General features: G+C 38.5%; 1 protein-coding gene across 2 annotated transcripts; it reads right to left on the bottom strand.

Moving 5' to 3' along the window:
- Positions 1–9,079, bottom strand: LOC138590190 (deoxynucleoside triphosphate triphosphohydrolase SAMHD1-like). 2 transcript variants are annotated; one of them, XM_069660775.1, is made up of 14 exons: positions 8,850–9,071; positions 8,436–8,478; positions 7,651–7,811; positions 7,323–7,438; positions 5,515–5,660; positions 4,301–4,447; positions 4,106–4,206; positions 3,775–3,889; positions 3,587–3,678; positions 3,352–3,467; positions 2,576–2,715; positions 1,508–1,597; positions 1,277–1,381; positions 1–1,126 (listed from the first exon to the last, which is right to left on the bottom strand). In XM_069660775.1, exons 1-14 carry the CDS (start codon positions 8,996–8,998, stop codon positions 971–973), a joined length of 1,677 nt encoding a protein of 558 aa, XP_069516876.1. In that variant the 5' UTR covers positions 8,999–9,071; the 3' UTR covers positions 1–970. The 2 variants fall into 2 exon arrangements, with proteins under 2 accessions (XP_069516876.1, XP_069516877.1); XM_069660776.1 differs by lacking the exons at positions 7,651–7,811; positions 8,436–8,478 and having other exon boundaries at positions 8,850–9,079.
- Between the last annotated feature and the right edge of the window lie 4,563 nt (positions 9,080–13,642).

The raw sequence follows: 13,642 nt of genomic DNA, 5'->3' as shown, positions 1-13,642 counted from the left end.
ACAGAGAAAAACTCTTATTTAATGTGTGATATCAACCCATCAAAACAGTAATATACTTAAAGGCTCTAATAGCGTTGGTTTCCCTTTAGATGCATCATATGTAGAGAACACATCTTAATACAATTACTAAAACATAGCGGTACACAATGTTTTCTAACAACTTTTAAAGATCATTGCAATAAAGAAAGTGTATGATTTCCTATTGATCTATGATATAGTATGATTCCAGTGAGAAGATATATTGAATTCTTATTTCAAATTGTCAGACGCTTAATCAAAAGGTAGAACTGTTCAAAACTAAGATTATATAAAACAAGCATTTAAAACATTTAAAAATGATCAAACAAAATCGAATCAAACATCACTCAAGATCAAATTAATAATCAATCAGAAACACATACATTTAGCAATTAACATACAAAACAAACACAACTTAATATTTTGAATCCCTACATAAAACCACAAGTTAAGACCATTACACGTGTTGGAAGTGCTTTACAGCTTGGTGTGGTCATAAGGAATATAATGTGATTTTTCAATGATTGAACTAAAACAAAGATACAGTATGTCTATGATAATGACAGTGCTCCAATAATCCTCATCCTGATTTATTTTGAAAGAAAAACCCTTCACCTCATGCAACATGTAGGCTAATTAATATAAATCATGGTCCACTATCTGCTGAAGCTTTTCTTTTTGTCAAAGTTTTGGCCAACCTTGGCTTTAGGAAATTGTAACTTCTACAGAAGAACAAACTATATTCGTCCATCAACTGCAGTCCTATACTGCACCAACTACAGCCCCATGATCATAGAACAATGGAACAGCAATCTTCCAGAGCTCTGACAAGTTGTAACGTATGTATCACTCCCTCCCTGTGATGTTACATCATAATTAATGCTCATAACTTAATCAGCCTTTCAACGCAATAAAATCGCCAGCCAAAGAACCTCACGCTGCCTACAATATCCTACAACCTTGAACTAATTGTTACCTGAGAAACGGAAGATGACCTGCGCCACCGCTTAAAGTGCTCCTTGGCAGTCTCCAGACTCTGTTCTTCAGGATTCTTGTAGTAAACTCTGATCAGCTGCTCAGAAAAGCACACTGTGCGGATCCTGGATTTCTGATAACAATGACAGCAGATTTAATTTAAAGCAATGACATAACATAACAAAGGCTTCCTTACAAATAATTAAATCATGGATGAAACAGCAGATACAAAGAAAGAGTCAGTCTAAAGTTTTAGTTTCCATTGACCATTGAACCAACTGACCTGGTCTTCAGACATCCCCTTTGCCTGATCAGGTTCATCCTTGCTGTAGAAATACACATATTGGACAGGGTCCTCGCCACCCTTTCCATAGTCGAAAGTAATGACCTAAAAAGAAGGGTGAGAGAGAAATAAAAAATGCCATAACATAGTTCTGTAACATCTTACAGATCAAATGATCTACAGAACCCAAGATTTTACAGAAAGTGAGGTGAATTAAGAATAAAAACTTACTTCAACTACAAAGTCCTCTGGTGTAAGTTGGTCACCAGCCAATTCTTTTTTCCACTCAGATATCTGGTCCATGGCTGCTTCTCTGTCCAGCTTTAAATGGGAAACACAATCATTTCGCTGTGCTGGAATTGCTGCAGCAGATATAACTGAAAATTGCACGTTACAATATTTAATTAAGTAGCTTATGTGTGTCCTACGTGTAGATGGGCACCGTAGAATGGCAAAAGAAAAATAATTCCAAATTGAACCCAAACCCAGTCTGTCAAAGGTTCAGTAGCTAACATTAATAAAACTAACTTTTTGTCAAATTTGTTCAAACTGTCGCCATGCAGTAGTACATGAGAGAGAGAATGAAATGACCAAATTCTTCTATATAAATAGAGATGTGTAAGTTGCAGGCTCTGTTAGAGGATATGGGAGATGGTAGTCATGTTTCATGTCACCCTGAAACACACCTATGATTAATTAAGGGACCAAATACAACCCCCTTGCTCTACTTTGTGCCAAGTTAATGCACCATTTTGCCTTGTAAAATGTAGGACAGTCCAGCTGATATCAGTAGGTATTTATATACATTTTGAAGAACATTGGCAACATAAAATAAATGTTGTTCTGTACGGGATTTTGGCTGTGATGTGCGATGTTGTTTGCCAAGGAATAAGAGGACAAAATACAGACATTTAGTCCTTCTTCAATGTGGAAAGACTTGACAATGAAACAACCTGGAAAAGCTGACGTGAATGCAATTTGTATCTCTCACTCAAAAAATAAAAATGCACCAACTTAGTGTTTAGTTGACTGTGAGGGACTATATATCCTATGACTCTGTTACCCTGCTATCCAATCCAAATTCCATTTCATGGAACTATGACTGGTGAGAAAGTGATGTTGTCCATATTAAATCCAGGAACAATGCAGGCAACACAAAATTCAAGAGACAGCAGAGAATTCAACGTGAATTTGTTCTATTGACTGAAAAATGAGCACAACATCCAGCTTTGTAATAACAGTGAATTAGAAAATGTGTCACACAGAAGGATAATCAAATACAGGCACACAAAGACATACCTTCTGATCCTTGATGATTTCCTTTGGTGTTTTGTCACCCAGGAACCTGTAGAACTTTCGAGCGATGATTTTTTCCAGAATCTCCTTCGCATCTTTCAGCTCCTCGTTGGAAGAGTTGAGTATTTGTTCAAACAAATTATCTAAAATACAAACAGTTAAAGATACATGAGTTTGAACAAACCATTGTTTTACAAATAAATGACACAGTGAGGGGAACTGAGGGGTGTGACTAACAAAACTAAGCAATGAAATAATGTGATAATATTACTGGATCTGGTGTCATTGATCATTTAACATGTGCATGATCAAAAATGGATGCATTTGAACCCTCAGCAAGCTGCTTAAACTCTCAATTGCAGAGTATCCTAACAGTAATTGCAAAATTATTATTGACTGATACATCTGACTAATTGCATTTCCCCATGTGCAAGTGATTCTGTGTTATTGAAATGTGTTGCATATTCTAAACCAGACTTCTAAAACATCTGAAGAAACATCTAAAGAAAATTCCTGCAATACAGATATGCAAATATAAGAGGTTTGTTCTAGTCCAACAAAGCTTACATTTGGAAACCATTGCAGGAGAAGTGGGTGCCACGAGATGACATAATTATAAGAGCATCAGTGAAGTTAGTGTTTCCTGGCCACACGTCTTTAGAGCGGGCTCAGACGACAGGAGTGTGAATCAAGTAAAAGTTGGCCACATCCTTCTGTAGTCTAAGTCAACCTAAATGATTTCAGACATGAGCTAACAGCACACATTGTTATCCACAGACCTGTCAGCTTGGTGTAGGCCTCCATGTCGCCTATGGCTGTGGAGATAGTGAACATCTTCCCTCCTGAGCCTTCCACCCTGATGTGCTCATCTGCTTTTAAAAAAGCCTCGGCAATCCTGGATGATCATACCCAACATGTAAAGAGATAATCATGAGGCAAATGAAATAAGCTGCATCAGAAAGGAGACCAAGCTTAGTGTTGTAACAGCCCTAACATCTGAAGGAAGGCACTTACATATGTCCTATGATGTTGTTCACTTTGTGCTGACAGGCTCTTCTGTGGTTACAGTGTCTCGCATGGAACAAGTCATACATATTGTCCATCATCTGTTGGAGTTAATGTCCATAGTTTAGTCACAACTAAAGCTAATATCAGATTGCTGTTTAATATCTGATAACAAGCAGGAGTAACACTGTCAGCACCTTGTCTCTAATGCAGATGTGCTTCCACTCCTCCCCCTCCACCTCACACACCCTGGCAAACTTCAGGAAGCGGTTGTGGTCAAAGTTGTTCTGGACTCCCAGGTGGTAGCAGTCTCTGAGAAAAGCCATGTTAAGGAAATATGTGAAGAAAACTGGAAGATTAAGTTGAACTTAATATTCTTCAGAATGCTGAATATTAAACTAATGAGGAGATTATTATAATTGTTCAGGGGAAAAAACAAAGATTAGTATTATAATTAGTAGTATAAGTATTTTAACTTTCTGAATCAAGAAGGGAATTGCTCCACAGCAGTGGTTCATGAAATCGCACCTGGCTAAGTAGTCAAACTTGTCAACATCAACCCCACTGCTTTTGTTGGACACGATTTCATAGAGAAAGGCCTTGTCCTTTCCTCTGCCTTTATGTGGCCACTGAGGAGATGATAGACAAGAGTGGCATTAGAGACATCTTTGTAACAATGAGGAGCGGCTGATGTGAGCTTGACTGACAATGAGCTTGACTGACCTCCTTGTCTTTAATTTGTTTAGGTATAATCATCTCCTTGATGAATGTCAGGTCCTCAGGCAGCTTCAGGCCACAATCCTTCATTTCTTGCTCAAGGTTATTACTTTTGACCAGGTGATCAAACATGTCACAAGAGCCCTTTTCATGCTGCAAGAAACACAGGCCCATTGATGTATAAATACATATATCAGACAAAGTATACACAGAATTGAATGCTTGTCTTATTTATCATGTCTGACGGACTGCAGGCCTGTGGCCATAACTTGCATAATGACCTAGACTTGTAACTTCTAAAGCTTGTTGCTCCGTCATTTGGCCAGACAAATCCGGCCACCTGACAGAACAATCTACAGCAGAGTCTTAGAATCTCGGTCTCCTCTCTCTTCAGGCTCACCCTTCTGCACGCAAATAATTTCTTAATATCTGAGAAAAGTGGTCATGACTTTTGAGTGTGTAAATCTTTAAATAACAGAGTCCCTTAGGATCTCACTCATCTAAGAACTAGATGTGACTTAATTTCATCCCATTGTTACTGTGAGTATGTTCACAACATATTAAATGTTATTATAAGGGATATTTGGGAGGGCTGGGACACACTGAATAGAAAGATGCCTGTACACAATCATATTAAGATAAAGTGCAAATATCCTGTATCTATATGTGTCACTCACTATACTTAGTTCTAGACGCCAAAACAAACAAAATGTGTAGTGTTCTCTTATTGTGTCACTGAAGACACGAAACTAAAATGCCATCATATGAAAATTCAGTGCAGTCACCATGTTCGTTATTAGCAGGCTAATCTTCTCCGCTCTGGTATCATCACAACGACGTGTGCTAACAGGGCTAGCAAATGATGTTATGTGAGACTGCCTGTTGTCTGTCTCCGCTGGCTTCTCCTTGTGCTTTAAGTGAACGTGGTTAAGCATCGAACTATGTCTATGACATACAAGTTTAACACCACATATCTTGCACAGCATGTTATCTTCGTCTTTACTTCCAGACATCACTTTTCCTGGTCATGGCTGACATGGTGCATGTAACTGAGTTAAACTACTTTAGCCGAAAATATCGCACGCGCAGGTGTGCGATTAGTGTAATGTTACTCGAATAATGTCAACAACAAGTACTCGAGTACTCAAGTACTCAAGTATCCCCATCCCTGTTGGTTAGTATATCATACGTACTGTTACACATAAATTATTTTTTCTTACCTTCCAAGTCTTCAACTGCTCTATCTCTTCCTCTATCTCTTTCTTTTTCTTTTCGTCCAGTTTCCCACTTTTTTTCATGTCCTCTTTTTTTTTCAGTACCATGGGGACGAAAATTCCATCAAACAGATGGGAAAATGGCCCATGACCTTAATATGGAGAAATAAATGTATGTATAACCAAACAATATTGAATATGTCTTATCAGGCCAGTTTTACATGAATTAGAGTCAGGCTTTTACTCCTGGATGTACATTTGGTTTTATTTTATGAGCAGAAATATGTGTCAGTAAAAACTGAATTGGAATTACTAAAAATTTGAATTTGAATCACATTATTTGAAATTGAATTCAGATTATTTGAACATTTAAAGTCCACATTCAGTTTTTACAATTCGAATTCAATTCCTGAAATTCAATTTCTGTTTACTGAGACACACATCCGGTTGATAAGGAACAGCAATCGAGTGCAGATTCACAGCACCAATCTGCACCTATGTTTTTGACCATTTGACCAAGAGTTATATTATTAGCTGTTTGCGCTACGGCAGCTTTGTTCAGGGACGCTCCGGGGGGCTGCTGCTGCGGGGAGCTAAAACTGACAGGTTGCCGTGTTACCGACTTGCTGCTCCGGAGCATCCCCGTGATGTGGGGACTCACTGCACGCAACCCACTTTTTAACAGCTTTTATGTCATAATCAGGCATTTAAAGAAAACGACAATAGACTTTGACTAAATAAACCTTGTGACTCCTCATTTCACACCAATAAGTTACCAGCGCGGCTGGGCGGACGCGAGTGTTATGTGAATTGGTCACGTGCAGTGGGTCCCAACTGTCCGTTTGCTTGTGGTCAAGCAGGGAATCACTGACAGCCCCCCGCAACAGCAGCAAGTCGTTGACACCCCACCACAATGGCAATGGGTCGGTTTTAGCTCCCCGTTACAGCGGCAGCTGCCCCCCAGAGCTCACAGAGCAAAGCTACCGTAGTGCAAATAGCTAATAAACTATCATTAACTAATAATAGCCCGCGGAAGGTCTGGCAGGTCTCGGTAGCTACCAGTAGATCCACTGGTAGGTCTCGGTAGCCACCAAAAGTAATAATAATCAATTTCAGCTTATTACAATCAGTGTCAAGTTAATTGGAATTTAGTTCCAAACTGAGAAATTCAATTTCAAATTATGTAATTCAAATTCAAGTTTTTTAAGTTGAGCAATTCAAATACAAATAATACAAATTCAGTTTCTACTGACTAGAGATAGACCGATATGGTTTTTTCAGGGTCGACACCGATACCGATTATTAGTAGTCAAGGAGGTCGATAACCGATATTTGAAGCTGATATTCATTTGCAGTAAAAGTGAAAATTTTGGCGTCAAAATTTTGAATAATACAAACTCCAACACTAAACTTTGTTTAAATGCCTTTAAGCATATGCATCAGAGCCAAAATAACCCAGTTTTAAATTGATCTCTTATCGGCCGTCGGATTAAAAAAAAAAAAAAAGCCAATGCCGATATGCGTCAAAATGCCGATAATCGGCCCGGCCGATAATCGGTCTATCCCTACTGCTGACATATTTCTGCCCATATTTTTTATTCCAAGAAATACTGATTGTGTAACTCATGTCAGACTCCCAGCTGTCTTACAAATGATTCAACAGCTGATAAGTCAAACTTACTACATGATCAATAAGTGTCCAAAATGTCAATAAACTGATTACTGTTGAGGAAACCAAGAGTGTCTATTTGTTGTCAATGCGGGAACTTTTAAAACCTTTACCATGTAATATTGAAAAGGGGTGCATTACTCACCTAGGTCATGACAAAGACCAGCAATCTCAACACAAAGGATGTCTCGCTCAGTGATGTTGAGTTCCGGCTGTCTTGCTTTTAAAGCCCGTACAAGCTCTCCTGCTAAATGCGCCGCCCTTTTGACACCACATAAAATAACTCACATGAGAATCCTGCCGCAACACTAAAAATATAAACTTTTATTATGTCTATACTAAAATATGCAATGTTAACTTTGGTTGTATTTGTATATTTTATTAGGTGCTTTACTGCAAACCAGCCTCCACCTAACTTGTAATGTGGTTACCTTAAAGCACAAAGCTCTCTGTGTGAAAACTTGCTGACATACCCAATCGAGTGCTCAAAGCGGTTGTGGGATGCTCCGGGATAAACAAAGTAGACTCCTCCGAGCTGCTTGAGATTTCGTAGTCTCTGGAACTGAGGTGTGTCAATGATTTTGATGAGAAGTGGATGTAACTCCACATGCCCATGGATGGGATCATTAAACACCTTGCAGAAAACAATAAAACAAAAACCAGCACCCGTTAATAACCAAAAGAATACCAGTAAAACCAGCTCCCGTTGTTGAGAGGGCTCTGTGTGATAGCTTAAGGACAAAAATATGACAATGTTCTCACATGAGGCCCAATGAAAACATTATCATGAAACCAAAGCTACAAAAGAACCGCTTAAAAACACATCAGTGGGATCATCAAGCACCTGGTGGAACAAAATGGTACAAACAAATGTATGTTTCACTGTTTAATCTCGTACTGTTTAAGCTCATAAAGAAGTTAAATGACAGGTTAATCTTTTTATTATTAAACTTTGCTCTACAAATGATGCTATCACACTCTTCACCCTGAATATGAACTGCTTCCTTCAGGCAGACAGTACAGTCAGTCAGTGAGTTAAATAAGCTCGATGTGACCCCTGTTGAACCAGCCCCATGCACAGCGAACCCGGTGCCATCTTCTCTGCATTTCAATTTTATTTTATTTTTTTCTAGCCTTTTTTAGTTTTTTATTTTACACTGTATTTTTTTAATGTTTTAACGTCATTATTTTGTCTTACCTCACCAGCCATAAAATGTTGAGTAGCAATGTATAGTTAGGCATGTGTTATATATATTACCTTGCCTTGATCGGCCATGATTTTCAGACAGGCACCAACTTTCCTGTAGAAAATGGGGAAAAAAAGAAAAAACATGGAAGGGAGAGAGTTGATCAAATAATTTTTTTTAAAGTGAAACCTCAAATAAATCCCATCAGGTGGATTTTTTTTTGCGCAAACAAGTGCTAAAACTTTGCTTTGTACACACTTTTTTTCCCAGGACTTTTTATAGTAATTAGATTGCAGCAGTACAACAACAGAAACTTAAATTACAATGTGTTTATTATGACAAATAGCCTTGATACTACAGTAACTACACAGATATACAGAGAAGCCCAGGGCAAGTCTTAAGCAAGTCCCAACCAGGCAACATAGTTAGGCAAACCATGAGTTAAAAACATCCTTGAATTTAATCAACAAAACCAGAAAACCAACCTTAAATTAAGTTCAGTTCTCCAAGTCCTTCTTTTTGCTTCGTGCTGATCTGACAAGCCGTAGACGTCGTTTAAATAGATGATGAAGGCAGGCCTGCACAAATGATACTCAGTGTTTGAACATACCTGACATTTATATCTCCACCACATCTGTCAGATTGGTCACTGCCCTCATCGTGATACTCTTCTTACAATTACACAAAAACATTTCAGAAAACAAAACTGAAAATACATCAGAATTTTACGAGATAAATTAACAAAACTTGAGACGCAACAAGATTTTATAAAACAAAAACACAACAGTACAAGAAGTACATTTCTGCATTTGAGAAACTTGATAAAAGGTAAATACCAAATATCTCGACTAGCAACCCTATTCAATCAATCAATCAGTCTCATATCTCGAGACACTTTACAGAAAGAGCAGGTCTAGACCGACTCTTTGTTATGTTATTTAAGGAGAGGCCCAACATGAATCACCATGAGAAGCACTGAGCAATATTCAGCACATTGGCAGAAAAACTTCCTTTTAACAGGCAGAAACCCCGAGCAGAACCAGACTCATGTTGAACAGCCATCTGCCTCGACTGGATGGGCCGAAAATGGGATAGAAAGAGATGCAGGATAGTTCTCTAATTTGTTTAGGAGGAAACGTGATTGCTGCCTGAATTAACTTACTTGAAATGTCCCATTTCAATAGTCAATCAATCAATCAAATTGTATTTGTATAGCGCCAAATCATAAGCATAGTTATCTCAAGACACTTTACAAAAAGAGGAGGTCTGGACTGTACTCCCTTGTTATATTATTTGTATTACTTAGACATTAGTCATGCTGCATGCAAGAGAAAGTAAGTGACCTAACAAACAAAACTAACAAGAATCCATAACCCATTTTATTTAGCCCTAATTGGTAGTGGGTATAAAATACATATAAAACTAATAGCAGCATTCAGGAAGTGCCTAAACAGTATTTCTCTATGCTAAAATACTGTGAAGGGACACAGCAATACAGAGCTGATGCCTGCCCAATTTCTACTCCTTTATTAATCAAATACCTGCAGCTGGGCCAACCAGTCAAACAACAGTAGCCGTTCTGCATTTAAAGAGCCACATGCCGACATGCAACCACACCCTTCAAGAGAAGAAAAGTCAAACTAAAAAGTATTTTGTAGTTGTGTAATGTTATTTTAATACCATTCATCCTTCAGAGATTAGAACACTCCATATTCCTAACTGTAGTTACAGTTTAAAGAAGCTCCTTTAGTAGCACATTCAAATTTTCAAGTCACATGTACTAAAAGGGAACAAAAAAAGTGCAAAAGTAACAAGTACGGAATAGTTGCTGTTGGTTTGGCATGGGCTGATGTTGTACAGCCTGATAGACGTAGGTAGGAAAGACCTCCTATATCTTTTTGTGGAACTGTGGGGATGGAGGAGTCTGTGGCTAAATTTTCTCTTCCTCCTCTGCAATCGCCCCCCTCCAGTTGTCTCTGTCATTGCCCACATTGGCATTGAGTCCCCCAGTAGAACTAGTAGTAGCAGTAGTAGTAGTTGTAGTAGTAGTAGTAGTAGTAGTAGTAGTAGTAGTAGTAGTTTATGGAGCTACAAGGGTTTAGAGCCAAAGCATTGAGCTCAAGCTAAACAGGAATAGCTTAAAACATAGCTATGGAGTCAATCAACACTTGGCAAAGCAAAATAAAACAATAATTGGACACACCTGTTCTATTTGTTACACAAAAGAATACCTGTAAACACCACTCCCATGTCCCAAGTGTTGTTGTCTGAACTTACCAAGCATCTTGGTGTCTTGTTTTTGACTTTTACCCTGATCTTAAGAGCCAATTGAATATGATAAACTTAAACCATATTGTTTTATAGATTGGACACTTGAATATTCTCTATGAATCTTTTAACCCAATTAAAAATATTCTGGTTTCTGAAATTGAAATGGTTGAAATTATATACATTCATATAGATTGCTCCCAAAAACCAAAGTCTTTACACTATAAACTGATGTCATTGGGTTGGAAAATGAAAGCAGTACATGTACAGTTTTTTTTATGGATCATCTGTATTGAGAAAAATATGTTTCAAAAAGTTTTATTTAATAATATATTTAATCAATCATAATGCCTCAATTCTGAATTACTGACCCACCAAGACACACCCAGGGCCTGAACAATGCCTAAAATACTACAGTACATAAAAGGCTACAGGGCTCTCCACCTCTGTGAGATCAACAGTGTTTTATAATAATAAAAAGGTCGTAACAGGACAGTTACAGGTCCGAATGCACCGGACAAATTAAAAGGATTGTCTTTACCTGGGACAGAGACGTGTGTTCCTTGTTTTTGGGACTGAATGCGCATCATATCAAGACGATGAATCAAATTAAACATATGGTTTTTTCCTTATATTTGTCCTGCACACAAACACATTCTTTGCTTTCACAACATCTTTCTGCATGCTGGTGCCCCATGCCCTACAGCTGGTGCCCTTATTATTTGATTTGCCCCTGCCACTCAAACAGCCTGAGTATGCACTGACTAGTACAATGTACTTTAGGTACTTAAAATTATGAAAAAAATATATCATATAAATATATTTTTCAGCGTTATATTGTGAGATTTCATTGTACGCTGTATTTTGGAATATTTTCACTGCTTGTGAAGTGAAGTTTGATTGCATTGTGTACTGGCCCCGGCACGTTCTGACCAAAAACAGCTGACATACGGCATGATACATTGCACCAATGCGTAAGAATACAGGGCTGTTGTGTGCAGTGAAAATATCAAATATAGCATACACTTAAACTATACGTTTCTTTAACATGTAGGATTTTTTTAGAGGCTAAAGTAGGTGTTTCTCGTGACCCCATCTGCACATTAGATTAGCTTCTTTGTAGGAACTCCTGATGGCTTCTCCATACACGGGCCGTGCTGACTGTTATCTACTGTACGTAGTACACTTACTATTGATAAGTACCTCATGCAAGCCCACTTTAAAAAGTCAAACTATCCTTTAAGCATGTTGATTGTGCTGATGATAAATTCTTATGAACTGTTACGTTCCCCTGAATGGACTAGGGGATGAGGGGAGTAACAATAAATTAGAACCCAGGAAAAAGAAGGGATGAACAAAGTATAGGCAAAGTTGAAGGGATTTATTAACAAACTAAAGCAAAAAGGAAACAAAGCGAGCTTCTTCTAAACAAAAGAGAAGCCGTTCTACAAGACAAAACACTTGCATAAACCAAAAACTGCAAATAACAATAAATGCTAAGGCCTCGAAGAAACGCCCTCTTTCCACTGAAAGAGTAAACCCGAACACGAAGAGGTCTGTCACACACACAGCCGAATGGCCCACTGGCCCTGGCTGTCTCCTCTCTGCTGCTCTTTATACTCCTGCCTGATTGCTGGAGTGGTAACAGGTGAGCCTGATGACCTGCTGCAGCAAGGGGAGATCAGCACCTGAGGAGCACAGGAGAAAGACACACACGGAAACAAAACACAAAACTACGGCACGTAACATGAACACAAGAGGAATTCATCATAATTAACGAAATTACTTGTAGTTTATGGAGCTACAATTGTTCATTTAATCTGACTTGGACCACTCATAGGAGCAAACATCATAAAACTTAAGGCTCATAGAGCCAAAGCATTGAGCTCCAGCTAAACAGGAATAGCTTAAAACATAGCTATGGAGTCAATCAACACTTGGCAGAGCAAAATAAAACAATAACTGGACACACCTGTTCTATTTGTGACACAAAAGAATACCTGTAAACACCACTCCCATGTCCCATGATCACAGAACTATTATTTCCACAATCATGTCTTTTGTTGTAGACTAACAATTGCCCTGATTTTAGATGATGAAGGTTTATTAACTGAGACACACAGAAAGGCCCCCTATGTCCAAACTGGGATTCCAACCAGGAACCTTTTGAGCTGGGAGGCCACAGCTGCCACCAAATGAGGTCACTTGAGCCCTATAAATTAGTGCTACAAATACACCCAATGATTGATTGATTGATTGATTGATTCTTGAATGACCACACAGCCAGGCTGGTGGAATTTGTTTCCAGTACAGCTTGGTACAGGTTCCAACATTTAACATTAAACATATAACATAGATATACATACAGACAAACACATTTCATGCATAAGGGCCATGCTTAATCCTCAGCGTTCAGAGTTAAGAATGTTTCTTGCAATGGGAATGAAACTGTTTCTGAAGCGGGTTGTTTTGGAGGCAATTGTCCTGTAGCGCCTCCCAGAGGGCAGTAGCTGGAAGACATAGTGTGCAGGGTGAGTGGGATCAGAGATGATTCTGCGGGCTCTGCGCAGTGTCCGTTTGCGGTGGAGTGTTTTGAGGATGGTAGGGGTGAGCCAGTAATTTTGGATGCTGTTAATGATGCGCTGTAATATGACCACAAGATGACAGTGCTGCTCCGTTCTCTGATGAAATGTGCTCTGCTGCAGAAAATGTTTAACTACTGTAAGTACTTTTTTTTAACTTCCATCAAACCTGGATGGAATCAAACTCAGAGATGACCTTTGACCTTTGGACCGGTTGAAATCAACCTCTAAGATTTTGTCTCTCTATGATGACCAAAATGTCCAACTTTGAGGATGAGTATCCTCATAAAGTCAACAAAGGTTGAGCATCTATGGTCATATTATATTTGGTGGTTGCTGATGGGTTACATTTGTCTAAAATCTTCTCTCTAAAGATAAATGATGAGACAATAAGTTAGGTAATATCCTGCAGTCCTAATCAAAACTAT

The sequence above is a fragment of the Semicossyphus pulcher genome, unplaced genomic scaffold (assembly GCF_022749685.1).
Source record: "Semicossyphus pulcher isolate SPU_LCO1_2020_fin unplaced genomic scaffold, fSemPul1.0.p SCAF_13, whole genome shotgun sequence".
NCBI classification, from domain to species: domain Eukaryota; kingdom Metazoa; phylum Chordata; class Actinopteri; order Labriformes; family Labridae; genus Semicossyphus; species Semicossyphus pulcher.
This window is presented reverse-complemented; position numbering and strand designations above follow the sequence as displayed.

What these genes read in the sequence shown, in the direction of transcription:
- LOC138590190 (XM_069660775.1), bottom strand. Translation starts at nt 8,998, where the DNA reads ATGTGGTGGAGATATAAATGTCAGGTATGTTCAAACACTGAGTATCAT. An exon ending in AACAAATTAAAGACAAGGAG is followed by an intron (nt 4,207 to 4,300) that starts GTCAGTCAAGCT and finishes TCATCTCCTCAG; the next exon opens with TGGCCACATAAAGGCAGAGG. An exon ending in AACAACATCATAGGACATAT is followed by an intron (nt 3,468 to 3,586) that starts GTAAGTGCCTTC and finishes ATGATCATCCAG; the next exon opens with GATTGCCGAGGCTTTTTTAA.